The sequence below is a fragment of the Serinus canaria genome, chromosome 17, assembly GCF_022539315.1.
Source record: "Serinus canaria isolate serCan28SL12 chromosome 17, serCan2020, whole genome shotgun sequence".
Classification (NCBI taxonomy): Eukaryota; Metazoa; Chordata; class Aves; order Passeriformes; family Fringillidae; genus Serinus; species Serinus canaria.
Window position 1 is genome coordinate 4414784 of NC_066330.1, and position 19809 is coordinate 4434592.

At 47.1% G+C, this 19809-nt stretch overlaps 2 protein-coding genes across 4 annotated transcripts; one reads left to right on the forward strand and one right to left on the reverse strand.

Annotated features, from left to right (window-relative positions):
- The first annotated feature begins 105 nt into the window (after window positions 1-105).
- On the forward strand, window positions 106-6480 carry UCK1 (uridine-cytidine kinase 1). Its single transcript, XM_050981094.1, has 7 exons — window positions 106-220; window positions 435-594; window positions 1368-1464; window positions 1560-1702; window positions 1782-1876; window positions 2961-3009; window positions 3341-6480. The coding sequence occupies exons 1-7, from the start codon at window positions 134-136 to the stop codon at window positions 3526-3528; spliced, it is 819 nt and encodes a 272-aa protein (XP_050837051.1). The 5' UTR covers window positions 106-133; the 3' UTR covers window positions 3529-6480.
- Window positions 6087-18835, reverse strand: POMT1 (protein O-mannosyltransferase 1). Of its 3 annotated transcripts, XM_009093407.4 has the most exons (21): window positions 18758-18835; window positions 17950-18073; window positions 17215-17358; window positions 16525-16631; window positions 15876-15926; window positions 15390-15536; window positions 14325-14436; window positions 13887-13952; window positions 13667-13760; window positions 13083-13238; window positions 12392-12522; window positions 12074-12169; window positions 10648-10740; window positions 9570-9666; window positions 9389-9481; window positions 8764-8884; window positions 8423-8520; window positions 7790-7903; window positions 7176-7302; window positions 6916-7093; window positions 6087-6689 (listed from the first exon to the last, which is right to left on the reverse strand). In XM_009093407.4, exons 3-21 carry the CDS (start codon window positions 17334-17336, stop codon window positions 6515-6517), a joined length of 2178 nt encoding a protein of 725 aa, XP_009091655.2. In that variant the 5' UTR covers window positions 17337-17358; window positions 17950-18073; window positions 18758-18835; the 3' UTR covers window positions 6087-6514. The 3 variants fall into 3 exon arrangements, with proteins under 3 accessions (XP_009091655.2, XP_050837039.1, XP_050837040.1); XM_050981082.1 differs by having other exon boundaries at window positions 6916-7302; XM_050981083.1 differs by having other exon boundaries at window positions 6916-7302; window positions 18711-18765.
- Window positions 18836-19809: the final 974 nt, after the last annotated feature.

Sequence of the window (19809 nt, forward strand, 5' to 3'; positions counted from 1 at the left end):
CGGTGCTCCGGTCCCGGGGCTGAGGCCGGACGCGCTCAGCGCATGTGGCCACGCCCCCTCGATACCACGCCCCCTGTCGGGCCACGCCCCCGCCCCTCCATCTCCGGCCCCGCCCCCCGCCGTCCATCCCGCCATGGCGTCCGCCGGCGGCCCGGACGCGGAGCGGCCGCACCCCAAGCCCTTCCTCATCGGCGTCAGTGGCGGCACCGCCAGCGGCAAGGTGAGCCCGCCGTGCCGGGGCCCTGTCGGGGTCGTGCTGGGGCTCGCCCTCGCCCCCGGCAGCCCGCGCGGCGCCGGACCTGCGCGGCGCCCGCGGGGGCATCGCCGGTGGCGGCTCCGGGCTGCGCCCCGGCCGGGGGCAGAGGGCGGGCTGGGGCCGGGCCGCGGGAACGGTCGGGGTCCCCCCGCCCCGCCTGAGCCCCCGTCCCGCTTAGTCCACAGTGTGCGAGAAGATCATGGAGCTGCTGGGGCAGAACGAGGTGGAGCAGCGGCAGCGCAAGGTGCTGATCCTCAGCCAGGACAGCTTCTACAAGGTGCTGACGGCCGAGCAGCAGGCCAAGGCCCTCAAGGGACAGTACAACTTCGACCACCCGGGTGAGCCGCCCACCGGCCCGGCCCCAGCACGGTTCGGTCCGTGCTCGGAGCGCAGCTGGGTCTCACGGGAAGCGCTTGTAGGAATTGGGTAGTGTTGGAGAACAGAAATGTGCTTTCCCCCACCAGAACATCCATTTGTTCTTCCCTTGTGCCCCTTGTTACTGACGGCCCTTCTGGAGCCGTGCAGAGGCGCTGAGCATCCCAGCCTGCTGCCTGCTCCACTCCCTGCTCTTGAGAGGCTCCTTAATGAACCACATCATCCCCCAAATCCTTTCCTGTTTCTTCTTGTCCACACAAACAGCTGCTCCCCTTGCCCGGGGGAGTGCTGTGGATTGTAGGCGGGACAGGGAGCTGCCCTTGGCTGAAGTCTGGTGCCTGTTGGGTGGGTAATGGAAACCATGAAAGATGCCTGGGGTTTTCCAATTAGCTCTTGGCTGACAGATGAACAAAGTTGCATAAAATTATGCAATTACTGAGCGGATTGATAAAATTATCAAATGACCAGCTTCACCTTTGAGCTCTTAATTTCATTGTGTTGTAGTTGCTTGTGAACACCAAACAGTCTCTTCCTTATCTCTGAAACCAAACACAGCCATTGTCACTTGGGCAGAGAGTGCTATGTTGCTAGTAGTAGGAGAGAATAGGGTGCAAGTTCCTTTTTTCCTGGTGAAATACTGGGCAGAGGGTTTTTCCTTTGGGTCTGGGAAAATCTGAGCAGATCATTTGATACAACAGCATCTGATAGTCCTTCTCTTTGAACTTTCCTCTTGCAGATGCCTTTGATAATGAATTGATGCATTCAACCCTGAAAAACATTGTTGAGGGCAAAACGGTTGAGGTACCAACGTACGACTTCGTGACACATTCTCGGTAGGCTCTGCCTTTGAGGTCCTGGCTTGTGTGGGGGTGTCCCCAGCCTGGGGACAGAGGCCTCTTTAACAGCTCTGGGTATTCCCTCCTGGCAGGCTGGCAGAGACGACGGTGGTGTATCCAGCTGATGTCGTCCTCTTTGAGGGGATCCTGGTTTTCTACAGCCAGGACATTCGGGACATGTTCCACCTGCGGCTCTTTGTGGACACGGACTCTGACGTCCGGCTGTCCCGCAGAGGTAAAGCCCTGCCATGCCCCTCCTCCTTATCCATCCCCACCATGGGACAACAGCCAGACCTTTTATCTCCCCTTCCCAGTTCTGCGAGATATGAAGCGTGGGAGGGACCTGGAGCAGATCCTCACCCAGTACACCACGTTTGTCAAGCCTGCCTTTGAGGAGTTCTGCTTACCGGTATGAAGCCTCTCACTAATTTCATTTGTGAGGTCTTCTTTTTTTTGGGAGGGCTAGAGGAGCAGGGTTGTTTGGGAATTAGCTGCTGTAGGGGCAGCAGTGGTGACTTTTGGCATTTGTATTTCACAAATCCCACGTTCGCCTCTCAGCTCATGTCTTCAGCCATTTCAAGCTGGTTGTTAAGGAGCTGAAATGGTCCCTTCTGCTGGCAAAGCACCATAGAAATACCTCAAGCATGTTTTCTCACTGCTGGCTGCTGGGGCTATTTAAGTATGGGTCTCTCTGAATGAAAGACTCCCACTCTCAGTTTATTCTTAAGTCTTGTAGGAAGAAAGAAAAGCTTGGTTTCCAGCAGCCTTTCTCAGAGGGAGCACTGGTAAAAACCTGGGGCAGATCATTCTAGCTTTGCTTGCTACACCATGTAGTGTGAGGCCAATTTAGGTACTCAAATAATCAAATTAGTTTGTAAAAAACCCTATGAGAACAAAATCCAGTATGTGGATTAAATAAATTGGAAAAAGCTAACTCAGGCGCTTCTTGCTCTAGATCAAAGGAATTCTGGGATTCTAAAACTACTCATTAGAAATGCTGAATTTGTCAGCTTTTTTCAGCTGTTGGGAGGAAGAAAAAGCAGGAGTGTTGTGGTTGTAAAGATCAATAAAATGTTATCAGAGGCAGGCAGGAATTTCACATGCACATTGGATACCTTGGCTCTCAGCAGAGATTTAGCAATGTCTTGCGAAATGCTGATTAAAACCAGCTCTTGGCAAACAGACCTTGCCTGACATGGGCAGTGTTTGAAGGCAGCTCAAATGGGTAAAAGCAAAGGACTCCACACCTGGCCTGGTGATTCTCTGCAAAGGGACAGTAAGAAGAGTCCCTGAGCTTAAATCCAGTGCACATTTGCCAGTGTGATATTGGAATTTATTAATGTAGTTACCGTGAGAGAGAGCTTTAACTTACAACCCTGGAGCACCAGGCCCTTCCATCTTTGCCCAGTTTTCTGGCCTTTGGTTGTTTCTTCCTGGAATGAAGCTGACTTTTCCCATTAACAGCCTCCTCCACCACTGTTTCTGTTTTGCAGACAAAGAAATATGCGGATGTGATCATCCCCCGAGGAGTTGACAACATGGGTAAAAGGGAGTTGGGTTCTCTCATTTCCCTGGGGAGACACCTTTGGGGTTGGGAAGAGAGCAGGAGGCACCCTGCTGCCTGGAGTGCCTGCTCCTGAGGAAGGGTTTTTGCTGGAGGGGAGGGAGCTACTCAGCCTGATCAGAAGAACCAGCTGCTCAGCCTGTGGAGGGCTGGAAAAGTGACCTGTTGAGGTCTGACCTCAGTGCAGACAGCAGGCAGAGTTTCATTTAAGGGCTTGTTAAAACTTGAGCAAGGCTGGATGCTCCACATTTTCTAGATAGCTCAGCCAGGAGAGCCTTCATGTCCTCTATCCCCCGTTCCTCTCTGCAGTTGCCATAAACCTCATCGTGCAGCACATTCAGGACATCCTGAACGGGGACATCTGCAAGTGGCAGCGGGGGGCGCTGAACGGGCACGGCCGGACGTACAAGCGGCCGTTCCCGGAGCAGGCAGAGAGCGCCGCTGTGCTGGCGGCCGGCAAGCGCTCCCACCTCGAGTCCAGCAGCCGCCCACACTAGCCCGGCACGGCCCCAGGATTTGCCTCTGGTCCACACCAACACTGAAGACAACTTTGGGAAAGGACTTCCACGGAATGGTTGGTGAAGTGCCCCTTAAGTCGTCTTAGCAGCGGAGGGGATCCTGGTGGGAATCTTCTCACAGAGGGGAGAGGAAGGGGTTGGCCTTCCATCCTGCTTCCCTCCAAACCCCTCCTTGTTCTCAATGAGATGTCTGGAGTTGTTACTTGGTGAACTGGTTAAAGGCAGTGTTACTTGCCTTTTTTTTAATTTTCAGAATGAGATCTCATGCTGAAGATTCCCCTGAAAATTAAGCACTATCAGGTGACTAGCAAGATACCCCATTTCCCTGATGATGGTCGTCTGTAGCAGGAAAATCATCTGCCTCTTGGGTGTTTTTCTCTCTATCCAAGACTAGCTCACATGCTGTTAATTTTAACAGGCTCTTACTCTTCTTCTCCACCTTGTTGGCACCTTGAGTTGTGGCCATGCCAACCTGTAGAGGCACCTCTCCTTTGAGATAGGGATGAGACAGAGACTGAATGGGAAAAATGGGAACTTGCAGTTCACCAGGGGACAGGCCCAAGAAGTTTAGTGGTTCTAGTGATTCCTAATTTATTCCTTTCCAAGCTCCTGAATCTTGCTACACTGGTTATTTTTGGTACCCAGTGTGCTTTAACCACAGTTATTGAATGTGTGAGCTCCAACTGGATTGAGTTGCTCATGGAAACAGAACCCTGACCTTGTCAGTATTAGTGTCTTTTAGTGCATTTCTGTACTGCTGGTTCCAAATTCTGCTGGGCAGAATCCGTCCACTTCCAGAGATGCCTGGTGAGGTCGGCAAGGGGGAAACTGGGAATTGCAGGACCTTCCTCCTGCTGGCACTGGCAGCTGCCTGGACATCCTCAGACAGGGTCAGAGCATTTGCCTTGCACTCCAGCAGCTTCAACTTAAGAATGTCTGGCTTTCTAAAAAGAGCAGACAAGAAGTACAAACAGTGATATCCCAGTTTCTGTAGTTTACCCCAGATAAGTGATACTGCAGCAGCACGAAGAGTCTGTTTGAAAAAAAACTGCAATGAATTGCTGGTTGGACCTTTGAAAATGTCCTTGTGATACTGTTTTTAAGTCTTGACTTAAGGTGTCATTTTGAGAATGAGGGGGGAGGGAAATGTTACTAAGAGGAACTTTTTCATATTTGGTAATTTTCTAAAAGCAGGGTTTGGCTGTGTTGGTTGTGGGTGTGTTACTTTGGCTAATAAATAAATGAACAGTGATCAGAAATTACCATTTTTATAAAAGGTAATTCTGGTACATTAACTATGCCAGCAAAAAGGCACAGAAAGGATACACTGCTGGAGGGGCTCTTACACTCAACAGTTCTTTCTCCCCTTAACTCAGAATTGTTACCTTTGGTTCTGTTGTGGCTGAAAATTTAGAGAAAAAAACTCCAAACTGCCTTAAGAAAGGCAGTCTGTACTTCCATCCCTAAAGTCTTCTCAGCCTTGGAAAGGGGTGAAGGGTTGGTGTCTCAGTGATAGTTCAGTGGTACTTCTGCAGTGCCCAGGAGAAGGCAGAACATTTCCTGACTGCTGCTGGCTGCTGTCTAGCTCAGGGTGACAGACTTAGAGTGTGAGCTACTGCACTGAAGCATTAGCTCTCAGGGCTGATTGCAGCAGGAGCAAAATAGTCACTGAAACCTGCTTTGAATGGCTGTGGTGTTGGATCATACCTTCCTCGGGAGGGTGGGGGAGCCTTGAATAGAATTTTTAGAGCAGTAAGGAACTGCACAGGCCCTGGGGTGTGGGAATGCTGCTCTGGCAGCTTTGTGCTGCCCTGCAGGACCTGCTGCTGCAGCCACATGGAGATACAGCAATGGAATGTGGCCCAGGTACTACAGCCCTGCTCAGACACCTGGGCAGAGCCATTACAAATTCCCCACTGAGTCCCCAGTGCTTCACCTTTCCCTTCCCTGTGAATTCTCTGCTGGTGCAGGCCAGGCCATGGGCTGGGTTTCAGTGTTTTCACGCTGAACCCATGTGCACAAGCTGGAGCAGGTTTCCTTGTCAGCAGGATCAGTCCTACCCTGCCCAGAGTTCCTTTTCCCATGGGATCTGAGGTGTAACGGCAACACTGCCACTGCTGGTAACAGGCCTCAGGCTTCTCATCAGTGCCACATGGCCAAAGGGTTATTCTGGCTTTGGCTCAAGTCCTGGCTTGCCTGAAGCCTTCTTTAGCAGTAACAGCAATTTTTAATGTCTTTTTATTTTGCTTATCTTCTTAAAAGTGATGCTTATGTCAGATGATTATAAATAGATAATAATAACAAGTCATCATTCTATGCAGAACAAACTATTTATAAATGTAGCTTAATGCTGTATTTTCATAAATAGAAATGATAGCAGAGCATTGGAAGTTGGGGGCAAATAATGCATTGTTGAGGAATAGAGTCATGGAATGATGCTGTAAGGCTGCAGGGCCAGTTACTGATTGTTAAAGATGAGCAAGCTTTCGAGAGGGAAAACCTGAGTTTCAGGCGTAACAAAGAAAACAGAAAAAAAGTCCATTTATAGTAGGCATATAATGGGATTGCAGACCACAGTGATAGGAAATGCATGAAATAGCCCTAAGTGCAATATAGTGCCAGAAGGAAAAAACCACCACAGTATTTCCAGGAAAGAGAAGAAATTGTTGCAGCTCCTCCCAGCAAGGGAGTTGGGATGCTGTTGACTGAAGTCAGCAACCTTCACACCCTGAGGGGCAGAGAGGGTGAATGTTACAAGGACAGAAACTGGGAACCGTGCTCTTAACAGCTGTATTACTGTTGAGACCTTTTCTGTAACAGCATTCCTTTATTTTCTTCTCCTGTAATTGTTAGATCTGGACTAATACAAAATACCTGAAGTGGCTGTTAAGATTTCCATGATACTAACAATAAATTCTTGGCTTTGCACAAGAGGTGTTTCCCTTGCTGTAGCCAGCTGGAGTGGTCACTGCTTTCTGATCAGGATGTTCCAGGTGTCCTTCCAGCGCAGGGCCCTGAGCTCCGCGAGGGCCAGCGCGGGCTGCCCGTAGGTCACAGGGCTGAAGGTGCAGTACACAAAGTACACCCAGGAGAACCAGGCTACAACCAGGGCACTGAACATGCTCTTGAGCAGCACAGATCTGGGATCAGAGAGGGAAAGAGCACTCAAGTTACATTAAGGCTGGCCAAACACTTAATCCAAAAGATCTGTGCCTGGCCTGGCTTCCCTAAAGGTAAATGACAGAGTTTGGCCACTGCTGGAAAAACCACTGCTTTCCCTGCAGCAGCCTGCCCAGGAGACAGCCCTGGAGAAAGAATTGTGCCAGTCCTCCTGTTCAAGAGAACTATTCTGCTGGAGCCAAATACCTGCAGAGATGATCGCTGAGATGCTGCAGTACCACAGGAATCAGGAGAATCTGGAATGTGACAGCAGGCAGGTAGTGGTACAGGAAAAGTGTTTTCTCCATCAGGAAGAAGGGCAGGTAATTCACAGCCCAGCCTCCACCACAAATGCCTCCTGCTGACATCCAGAGCTGCCAGGCATCTGCAGGAGACAGGAGATGGCATCTGAGAGCAGAGCAAGGTACAAGCCTCCACCTGGACACACACACAGAGTGCAGCCAGACCTTCAGGGATGTCGTAGATCTTCCTCCTTCGCCGCAGCAAGTACCACAGGGACAGACACAGGTAGACCAGAGCAGCAGCATTAGCTGAAGCCCAGGTGGCAACATTCCCAAGGAGGTGGATCTGGGCCTGCAGGATAGATGATGGTCTAAGCCAGAAGCAGGAACATGCTGTGGTTCTTCTAGGTAAGTTTAAATATTACCTACACAAACTTGCTAAATTAAGCTCCAGAATGAGCCTGCCTAGTAACCTGGAACAAAGCTGGTTGATAAACTTTGCTGCTTTAGGATTCTCATGTAATGGAAGGCATTTAAAGGATGCTATTGGAGATGAACTCATCTTCTAAATGAAATCAATAATGGAAACTATTAAACTGTAATTTATCTTAAAAAAAAAAAAAAACCACAAGCAAACATGATTTAATTAAAAGCAACTACTGTCAAACCTGTATCTCATGCTAAAACAAATACCTCACCCCTCATGGAAAGTATATTAATACAGGAGAAGTCCTTGGCTGGAAGCTGCAGCCCTGCTCTGACTCCTGCTCCCAGGGCTCACATCTGAGCTGTTCTGCTTTCTCAAAAGCTTCACAGCTACTTCTGCTTCTTGTACTTACCCCTGAGGTGGGGTGGAGCCAGTAGGCAATATTGGTGTCCATTGTGATCCAGTCCAGGGCAGAGGAGCTGTACTTATGTTCTGTGTCTTCGTTTTTTAATGTGAGTATTTTCCACTAGAAAAAAAAAAAAAGGTAAGCAGAAGGCTTTCATCATTGGAACAACAAGTGGAATATCAGGCATGAGTGAACAGCTCCAGATGTAAGATCTTAAGTTCCTAAGCTGGGAGTGGAGAAATATTTTACATATCTAATATGGATACAGACCAATACTTTTTTTTTTTTTTTGGTTATTAAATAATGTACTTTCCTTAATGAATTTCTACAAATATAGTAAGGGGCATCAACACCACTCACTGCATGTACCACACATTACAGTTCAGTTTCAGGCAGCTTCTGGGTGCCCAACCAATTTTCCTCCCCCTTTTTTGTTACACAATCACTTGGGTATTCATTACTGGACAGCCCAGGTCTTTAATGCCCTTATAAGTGCATTCAGAAACATTTTTTTACAGTGAGGAAGCCAAACTATCAGCAAGGATTAAACAATGAATTCTCAGGCTCAGAGTCTGCAGAACTGCTCAGGTTCCTGCTCTGCAGCAGAAGGAAAAATGAAGGGAATAGCAAGACACTCACCTGCAATTCTGTAAACTTTGCCATGAAGCTGAGGTTTTTACTGATGTCCATCTGTGTGGGAGAGTGGAGTTCCACTTCCCTCTCTTTTTGCTCTTGGCCTGGAAGAAAACAGCAAAGCTCAGAAATAACCAAATCACAGGCAGAAAGCTAGAAAGGGGAGAAAGCACACAGGCTCCTCACTCTCCCAGGAGTCCTTCTCCAATACATCACCCAACAGCACTTGAAGAAACTTTGTAAGGATTCTGACACCATGGTAGAATGAACACACTGGACACACACACAGTACCACCTTCCCACCACCATGAAGTGAAACCTGCTTCAGGAACATGGCTGAGACATACTTTTCCCATATCTGTGCTCTTCCACATTCCACACCATACTCTGGTGGTAGCCTTTGGACAGCTTTTCTCCAACCACCTCCAGCTGCCGGTAACCCCACTCAGGCAGAGATGCTCCACTGAGCTAAAAGAGAAAGACAACGGTGAACTTGTAAACTGAAAGTTCTACCACTCTCAACTTCAGGATGGAAGAAGTTCTTAGGCTCTGCCTGAGCACTGGATGACAGCAAGGGACTGCCAGAAAATGTGTGAAGAGTCACCACACAAAACTGTCTCAATAAATGCTACAGCCATAAAATCAGTGATTCTGGCAAACTTTGTGGAGAAAAAGATCCTTAAGTATTCCAGCTGCTCTCACAGGCACATAGACTCAGCATCAGTTTATAAGCCCCAGTTGTGCAGAGTGGTCACAGCCTCTTGAGAAGCAGGACAGCTTTGATACTGAAAGGGATGGAGTAGCAGTGTGCCAACCCAAAACATGCTCTTTTGTCACACTGAGCAATTGTTTCCTTTCATTTACTTACTTGGTTATTTGTTACAGTGGTATAGTTATTTTGGAGCAGAGTTTTTGAGATCACAAGAACTGCATGAAGCAAAAGCTACAGGCAAATAAACATAACCCACTTGCCTTTAGCACTGCAGAGGTGTTCACATGAACAAACCTCACTTCTGACAGAATTGTCTTCCACACATCCGTGTCAGACTCACGATTTACAATTTCCTACAACAGAAAGATGATTTTGATCCATGTGGTCTCAGCTGTTTCTGCTGGAGCATGATCATCTCCTCCCCTCCCTCTGACCACTCACCACTCTCCAGAGGTTCTGTGCTGGCATGGAGATGTTATAATCAATATAGCAGGAAACTTCTTGGGAGTGGGGGCTAAGAGGGGCAGCAACATCATGCCTAGAAGATAAAAAAAGGAAGATCCTCTACCACCATTTCCCAAATACATATAAAAAGCAAACCCATATGGAATTGGCTTAGACTGGATTCAGTAATAAAGCAAAAAGTAACTCATTTATTGGGATAGCACTGTTTACTCTGAGAGAGAGCATTCCCCACAACCAGAGCTGCCAGGAACAGGCTCAGAGGAAGCCAATGCAGATGCCTGTGATGCCAGGCTGAAGAACAAGCATTGATTGTGACAAACAGAGACACTGTTCACTGGGATTTCCAATAATGAACAAATTAGATTTGGAAGGGACATAGCGAAAACCCAAGCTCAGAACAACCCCCTTCCTAATCTGAGTGATATTCAAGTACACACAGATGCCCTTTGGGAAGCAATCAGGGGGCAACTTCATACTGCAGGCTTTCAAAACAGGAAAGAATCTCTGGCAATCAGCCACAGCACAGTAGATTCTCCAGCACATCCTCCTAACTCATCCTTCAGGTAGGAGCAGGCCATCAAAGTCAGTGGAGTTGGATTTGGGTTAAGTCACACAAAACACTAAATACCTGCACCTGTCCAGAGTGGGGGCAATGAAAGGGTGAGGATGAAGACTGACAAAAGGCACTCTGTATTTAGGAATCTGCAGAACTACCATGAAATGTGAACAACTGTGAAATCCTCTAAAGGCCACTAGTAGGGAAGAACAGAAGCAGTAATCAACCATTAAGAAGTTTGTGATTAGGATCAAATCCCACTGCCAAGTCAATCAGAAAAAATAAATAAGCACACAGCATCCTTCCTCTGGGCCACAGGGATGGCATATGGAACTAACTACATGAGGTCCCTCCAAGGCTCACTGCTGTAAAAATCCACAAATAGCAAGCAGTTTATGGCACATCTGAATGCAAGGTCACTAAGTGGTTATTCTGAGAGCCAACCCAGCAGAATGAGCCAGCAGGCTTGGCAGAGCAGAGCAGGAGGAAAGGACTTACGTGTTGAGGTAGCGAGTTGTGATGCCATGGACCAGCTGCACGATGTGCCCGTGCCTGACAGGCCTTGGGGGGTTACTCACCACCAGCTGCTGCCTGGGGAAGGGACACCCAAGAGCAAATGGTTAAATTTGAAATGGTTAAATTATATGCATCTTTATATAGACCACAACCTTGTCGTGACCAAGTTGTTAGGTCAAGAAGCTGCAGGCGGGGACAGACATTTAGGAAAAAAAATGAGAAATTAAAGCAATATATAGGTTGTACCAGAATGGAAGCAAAGCTCATCAAGGCAAAGGTGAGTTAAGGGCAGAATGAGTCAGAGGCTCAGTAATGGGATACTGACACTCCAGACATTAGGTCAGCAGGCTGAATCCAGGTCAGTCAGGAGTGAATTCAGGTTATTACCGTCACACAGCTGTTTAGTGGCTCGTGTGAAACACTGAGTGCTTCACTGAGTCTGATGGGTGCTGCACTACAGCTGGTGTCACTTTGCAGAATTATAGGAGAGATCAACGGCTTTTACACCATATAAACTCTCACCTGGCTTCTGGACAGGGCCATGGCAAGGGGGAACTGCAATTCACTGAACTGCTGCCTGTATTTTACTGCTCCATAGAGGAACTTCACATCCTCTAATGCTCACAGGAGTCTTCTGAGTTTGAAGAATTTTAAGAATATATTTGGGGTCTGTGGTTCTGTTAGAGCCCCTACTTTAAAGTTTGCACTATGGACAAACTTTCCCGGTGTGAATATGACTTATAATGGCACACAGTCCTTCTGATAGGACTCTTTATACAGTTCTCAGAGCAACACAAGAAACCTACAAAGCAACTTTTTGATCAGTATGGAATCATGTCACTCAAAGGCTTTTACTGGCAAAACAAGGACAGAGAGTCCTGCTCTGCACTGACAGTGACAATGGCAAAACACTTCAGCACAAACCAGGTCCCAGGTACAAGCACCACTTGGAATCCTTCCCTATGTGGCAGATCTTACAGCTCATTCCACACTTCTAATACAAAGAACTACTAATTTTTCAAAAGTGTTTTCTACTCTTTTCTGAGACTTATTCAAGTTTGATAAAACTCATCAAGACACTCTAACACCATGGCTCACACTTCAAAAAGCAGAGCTTCCCTTTCATGCAAAACACCTGAAGAATCTCCACTGGTCCTGTGAGTCTTTAAAGTTCCATTTGTGCATAGCGCAGCCCACGTTCTGACAGGAGCAGTTCAGACAGGATTTTAGAGTCCTCAGTAATGCTTCTACCACATTGAGAAGGATTGTGCAAAGAGCTGCAATCACTTGCTCAGATCACACCAGGCTTCTGTACCCATAAGCAGAGAAGAGTTATGTCCAATCCAATCCAGGCCCTGGCTGGGATTTGGAAGCATATAGGTTGAATTTAAATCTCTTGCATACTCACATTCCAGGATCTTTGACAATCCACCAGTTGTTCACATCCTTGAAGGGATAGCAGGTCACCTGCTGCTGATGGGAACTCCCTCGGCCATTCTCATACCTGCACAGGAAGTAACAAAACCCCAGAGAGGTGTAAAGGCACATCTCTGTGCTCACCAGTGCCAGCAGTACAAAGCAGCACCACATCACTGATCATTCCCACAGAGCACAGGGATCAGAAGGATTAATGAAAACACTGCCAGGACCCAAACTACTATAGCTGGACTGGCAGGTGAAGAAGCAGAGCTGACCCTCCCCACAGAGACCCAGGCAGATTCCTCACCTGATGGGGTAAGTGTTGGTGTGAGAGTGGAGCCAGCACTGCATGGGCTTGCCCAGCACGTTCCGCAGGGTGATCTGGGAGCCATAGGCCACCTCTAAGGGCTGACCCTGAGTGATTCGAGCCAGCCCACCCTGAGAAGGGCCAGGACAGGGTAAGTACAAAGAAGAAATAACCCAGAGGCTGTTTAAATTCTACTGAGTCACATCCCACTTCAACACAGCAGTATCTTCACACAGTGCCTTCTCATTTGGTTTTATCTACCAAAATCAAGTCTTGCAACACCATACTCAATAGATAGTAAATATACCAACACCTAAAAAACTAAAATATTACAGGGTCTCAGGAAATATCCCTAAAGCCATGTTCTAAAAGACAGGCTAAGCACTCCTATAGTATACCATGTCACCATGGGAGAGTTCAGTACTCTATCTACTTCTGTGGAGTTTCCTGCAGGAAGGGATAAACCTTCAGCAGAACAGTGAATATATTGCTCTTGCTTCACTGGGAAAAGGTTTTCATCTGTTATTAGGATTTCAGTCATTATTGCTTCACCTTAAAGCAGTACTACAGCAGCAAAACAGTTAAATGACATAAAAAAGACAAAATATGCAGGAATAAAGGAACAGGATTAAACTAATAGTGAACATTTCCCCCTCATGTCTCTAATAAATCAGACCACATTTTCCTTTACCTCTAAGCTGGCTTGGAAAGCACTTGTCATGATCTGGTCGTGAGGCCCAGAGCGATACAGCAAAGCCAAGTGAACGTAGAAGAAGGAGAGGTACAGCCCCATGGGGATGATGATGAGGGCCAGACCCCGGGCTAGAAAATGGCACAGCAAGGAAACCTGGAAGAACAGAGAAAACTCACTGCTCTCATGCTCTAGGTATTAAAAATTCCAGAGCACTTAGCTTTATTTGTTTGTCTTTTCAAAGTTTTCCCCACTGCTCTCGTTCAGCTGGTAACTTTGTGGACAACTGAGTAACTTCCAGCAAGGATTTGAAGTGGAGCTGGCAGGAGTGTGTGAAACAAGAGCATGTTCTGAGTCACACATCAACAAGACATGGATATCAGCAGAAAAGACAGTCACACACACATATTTTTCTTAAACTTAATTCCATCTTCCCCAGCAACTGAGCTGGGAACTGTTCTATGACAGGAGGGTTTCCAGACAAGGAATTTTAGACAAAAGCCAGCTACAGACTGCACTGTTATCTGTGGGCTTGAAAGGCTCCTGCAATGAAAAGTGACTAATATGTTTTGCATGCTACATACATTTGATAAGTTCTGGTCTCCTATCATGTGCCAGAAGTGGAGTCCTGCAGTGGTCAAGAGCAGCATATAGGTAAACAGACCCATATATTTCACTCTGAGAAGAAAGTGCATAAAAATGAACATGGTTAAAAACTACACAATTACCTAACACAAGATATAAATATTTTAACATTCTCTTGAACAGTAGGCATTAAAGTCCAGGTAAGACATCATCACTTACCCAACTGCACAAGAACAGGCTACTCCAGTCAGCAGGAGCCAAAACCACCAGCTTCCAGAGAAGGCACTTAAAGATAAATGTATTAAATCACTTGCTAGGCTCAATTTAAAGATTGTTTTACTTTACTAAGGATTACTTCATCTTCTGCAAGGATCAGAGAACAAAAGAGACAAATATCTCTAAATTCAGTGCCTGTAAACAGTTAAAAAGGAGAATTAAGTGACCTGTTATCGTCAGTGTTTCTGTGTGCAGAAGGAAAGCTTCCAGTAAAAAAATCTGGGTGGGCAAAGAAATGCTCCCAAGAGGTTTTATTTCTGTTTTAAAATTAAAAAAGACAACCCAGCAACAGTAAAAGCAGTCTTTAACATTTCTCAGGAGAAAAAGACAAAAAAAAGTCACCATAACAATATCTCCATGTGGGAGACAATCCAGCTTTACCTGTCCTTTTGCAAATTGTAGAACTTCAGGTAGGACAAAACTCCAAGCAGGATAAAAAAAATCAGTATTGATTCCAGAAGCATGAACCTTGATTGAGTGATCAGAGAGTTTTCTGGTGGAAAAGAGAGACAGACACAAAATTAGAGAAACTTGTCTATAGGCAAGACAATCACACTGCTATCCAACAGAAGGACCTTCCCTTTTAGGAACAGACAGCTCCTACTGGCTGTAATGGGCAAGTGCTGGGTTTAGAGGGACAAAAACCTTCCAGCAGGAGAAAATTACATGGACATAACTGTTTCCAAGACAAAGACGTGGGCAAGCAGTGAAGTCTATCAGGAGGCAGATAAAGCTGCTGTACTTCCTACAAAGGCAAAGAAAATCAGTCCTGGGAAATCCAGAGAGGTGCTTCTCAAAGCAGAGAGTCCAGGCAGCAAGCACAGCAAGCAATGAGCACCACAGCAGATCTGCAGGAAGGGGAGCTGCAATGAGCCAGAATCAGAGAAGCTGGTAGCTAGGAGAGGTTTCTCTTATCAGGCTGCTAAAGAGCTGCTGAGAGGCTCTTTCCCTTTCAGGCAGCTGCCAGCAGCCCCTTAGAGAAAACAAAACCAGCTGAGTTGTACACACCAGAACAGTGTCAAATCACAGTGCTAAGGACACAGTTTGGACTTGAAGAAATTTGATGAGCTCTGACTGCAAGTTGAGTTGTCCTGCTGTTAAAAGCCAGTATGCTGTAAAAGTCACCCTGTAAACTCTGAGGAAGGGAGTACAGAACTCCTTGAATACAAGAAATGTGGTTTCCTATGAGGCTGTTAAGGCTGCCTGCTTTGGTTAATATTGAAAAGAACTGCCAGAAGGGCAGCCTGCTGCAGGGCTGTGAGGATGGAGGAGACCAGGGAGGCTCAGCACAGACTGACACAGGCCAAGGCTGATGTTTTCTGGGGAGATGTTTTCTGTTTTCTTGTTAATGTTTTCTGGGGAGATGCTACTCCACCCTAAACATTCCTAAGGGGAACAGGGACCCTTCTCTCCATGTATGAAGAATGCTCAGTTGAACAGTCTTACCTAAGAGAATCAGAAGAGCAGCTCCAAGTGCAGCACAGTGGGAGAAGTGCAGTTCAGCCAAAATCTGGTAGGCTAAAGGCACACAGAGAGCACCAGCCAGGGCTGGCAGGAGTCGCAGGGACCACACAGGAACATTCATGCTGTATTCTGAAACAGAACACAGGAAACAGTGATCCACCAGTCTGGAGACTTAACTGCAGAGAGGACAGACCAACACAGAATTTCTTGATTGTTAGAGGAATTAACTCCTACTTGCACTGATTTGTCCATCTTGTATTGCTTAAACTGTTTAGCTGATTTAGAAAGCCTGTGCTATGAATTCATAGTACTTTTAACTTGTGCTAGAGACCTGCAGAAGACTTGTTTAAAATAAGAAGTGAAGGTGTTGAAAGTGTTATTTCCACTAGACAGTCAAAAGGAATCTGTCAGTTGCTGAAATTTTGCTTATTTTCTCTAAAGAATGAGACAGTTAAAAACAACTCTTACCAGCCCCAATCCTGTTCCATAGGAAGTTTCCATCAAATCCTCCTAAGTAACCTACAACATAAATAAGAGAATTTCCAGTCTCCAAGCACATATAAAACCTGGTGCTAAATTGGGAACCATTTCCCAACCACACAGCTTTTCCTTCCAAGGCCCTCTTTCCCAAAAGGGTCCTCTTTGATACTGTTCTCTCTGCAGCAACACTTGAGAATGTGCAGAGGCACAAAGACTATAAATTCTCAAGGGATTCTCAGTGACAAAGTCAGATGTATATTTAATCCCTCCCTCCCATACAGACACTTTGATGTTGTGGTATCTCAGCCACAGAAAGGAACTGAGGCTATTTCTTGCACTAGCAGTTGTCATCTTACTTTTCTCTTTATCCAAAGGATTGGATAAGATAATTCATCTTTATCCAAAGGATTGGATAAAAATGAGGTGATGGATACATGGCTTCATCATCCCCCCTCTATTTGTGCAACAGCTCCCTAACAATCCTAAATGAATGAAAACTCAATTGTCTCTACATCAGAGTCTCTCATCTGCCTTGTGCTTTCCCCACATAAGTGGATTTAATGATTCATTTCCAACCAGAACCTCTCTTTCCCACAGCAACAAGCAACAGGCACTTCCCAGTTCTAGGAGACCCTACCTCCCAAGGCCAGCAGCATGTGGCCAAAGGGTGGGCCACTGTCATCCACAAAGAAGATCCTCTTCATGTAGAGTGAAACAAATTGGCCATAATAAACTTCATCAAAACTGAAACAGCAGAGGCAGAAAAATGTCAAATCTAATGGCAATTATCCTGCAGGGATACTCAGAAAGCAAACACCACATGTTGGCAGAAAGCTAAGAATGCAAGGAAGCACTGAGGCTCTGCCCCTTCTCCTCAGGGAGTTTCATTAGGGAGAGATTATCACTATATTGGCATTGTTCAGCCAGGAAAAGAGAAGGCCCACAGGGGTGGCCTAATTGTGGCTTAGTGGTACCTGAAGGGAGCCTACAGGAAATATGGGCTGGACTGTAAGAGCCTGGATGGCAGGACAAGGGGGAATGGCTTCACTCTGATAGAGAGTGGGTTGAGTGCCCTGGATCCCTGGAAGTGTCCAAGGCCAGGCTGGAGCCCCTGGGATAATGGAAGGTGTCCCTGCCCATGGCAGGGGGCAGAATAAGATGAGCTTTAAGATCCCTTCCAACCCAAACCAGTTGGGGATTTTGTGGTTCTGTGATTTACAGAAGCTGACATCAGTCAAGCTTTGCTCTTCTGCTCCTGCATTCTTGCTCACAATTGTTTGAAAAACAACTCTGTGTCATTCAGGAATAAAAGAAACTCATTACTCACACCACAGCCCGTGGATAGCAAAGCCCCCAGAGACGACTCATCAATCCCATCACAGTCAGTGCCACAAGGCTCACATTGATCTTTGCAGTGACCACAACTGGCTCCTTCAGAAATCCCAACATCCTGTCAGAGGTTTGTCTGAACCTTTGAGAGCAGAAGAGAACAGCAGTCACCCTTTGGCTCACAGAAAGCATCAAGCCTGATTTCTGCTACAAGCGGCTCATGGTAATTAATTTCCCAAAATTCTCTTGCTTTTCATGTTTTTGTCTTTCTATTCTATTTACAGGACTAGTTGTAAAAACAAAGTTACTGAACTGACACACTTTTCATCTGCCCTGCTTCTGCCTGCAGTAGTAAGCTAGAAACCTTGTTTATACTTGCACTGGTTCTGCAGAACACAGCAGCTTAATTCTCCAGCCTGTATTCTGCTTTGAGCAAAGCAAACCTCACAGCCCAAACTCTGATGCTACTGATGGACAACCCATGTGCTCAGGCACCAGATGACCTCACTAACTGAGCTATTTAGAGCCCAGGGAGCTTTAAAAAAAACCTCAAATAAGTTACTTCCTTACAAATGTAGGTATTTCTTTGGGAGTGGGGAAGGGAGGGGCAAATCCGCCAAACGTCCTCTGCATTTCAAAGCTGGTTACTGGAGCACAGGTAGCGGTGCTGTTTAAGCAGAACTGCTAAAAGCTGGGTCAGAAAATAGCAGAGAACCCTGCCGTGCCTCCTCACCTCAACACAACGGGAAGTTACCAGAACAAATCCATCTGCGTGGCTTTGATCAGGGGAGAACAAAGCGACATGTGAGCACATCACCACCATCCAGGGCCGTGCCACTGGCCTGGTTTCTCTCTGCCTACAAAACACAAGCGCTGCGTGGAGCAGAGGTTTTCAGGAGCCCCTGGCAGAGCTGTGCTCCCACCTGGGCTCTGTCACCCCCTCGCAGGCCCTGCGAGCCCGGGAGCTCCTGGTGGAGGCCCTGCGGTACACCTGGGCCCAGGACAGGTGTGCAGCACCACCTCGGGCTCCTCCTCGGGGCTCCCTCAAATCTCTGCACCCCTTCTGAGGGGGAGCAGGGCCAGGGTCCCCCACCCCGCCCTGTGCCGCCTTTAAGCTCTCGGGGGCACCTCTGACCCCACACGTGGCCCTCAGAGGGTCACCGAGCCCCACCACCCCCCTTGTATCCAGCCCTGCATCCTCCCTTGGGTGTTTTTGGGGGGCAGAGGAGCACCGACCCCGGCCCCCCGGGGCCTCGCCCACCCCCCCTCAGCTCTACGGGGGTGAAGGGGGCGGGTGTTCAGCGGGACCAGCATCGCGACAGGGAAGACGCCCGGGTCCAGCACTAGGACCGGAATTAGGATCGGGACTAGGACTGGGATCGAGAGCAATGCGGGGATTGCGACCAGGATCAGGATTAAGACCGGGACCAGGCCCAGAACCGGAATGGAGATCAGGATCAGGACCGAGCCCCCCGGCCCCACACGGCCCCGCACCCCGGGGGGCGTGGCCTTTCCGCGCGCCGCGCTCCACCCGCCCCTACCTGGCGATACCGGACGTGACGTCAGACGCACGAATCGGCATGGGGCGGAACCAGGAAGTGTTTCCATGGTAACGCCGCTTGTGGCGAGCGGACCTGGCCTCCCAGACATGGCGGCTGTGAGGGAGCCGCCAGCATTACCACCGGTCATAACCACCGACCCGGCCGCTGGAGCTTTTCTGTTGTGTGTTTAGTTTGTTTCTTTTGTTTGGTTTTTTTTCGTTTTTTGGTTTTTTTTTTTAAATTTTATTTTGTGTTTTGTTGGGGTTTTTTTTTTGTTTTAGATTTGTTCTTTTTTTATTATTAACTAAAATAACCAGACAACGGACTGGGGAATTTGAGAAAAGCATAATCTGCTTTATTTTTTTAAATTTTTTTTTATTTAAATAAGGAGAATTCTTTCATATGGAAAGAGCTAATACAATCACATATTTGAAAGGAGAAACAATAGGTACTGAAACGAGGAGAAGGGCAATAAAGAGTGTGCCGCAACTGGCCTGGTGATTCCGTGATTCGAATTCCGGTCCGAGTTAAAGTTTCCAAAAAATATAAACAGGTTGCACGTTACACAATTATCCATCGTCTGCCCTTTCAAATATCTGGTCTACATGAAAAGACAAAGAGAGGAAAGGCCAAAAAAAATTTACTATACAGGTCATGAAGTTAAAAGCTTTAAGGAGGACAGTATCCCCTTGAGAAACAACAAATGCAATTTATACAGAACCAGAGGGAGGATTCCAGCTAAGGACAATGCCTAAGACATGCTAAGGGGTGAGCGCCTCACTGCTGCAGCTGCGATTCCTGGGGACAGTCAAGGACATCTGGAGCAGCCAGAACAAGCCACTAAACCCAAGGGAGTGTCCATGGCCACTGGAAAACCTGGTGGTCTTTGGATTAAAATAAACAACAAAAATAGCTGGACTCTACTGTCTCTTTTTTCAGCAAAATTCACCTTTTCTGTCCATGTGCCATAACTAAGCACACTGGTGGCTGTTGTAAATTAAATTTTATTCACAAATGCAACTTTCTTATGAAGAAACTGGGTTGTTGAATAA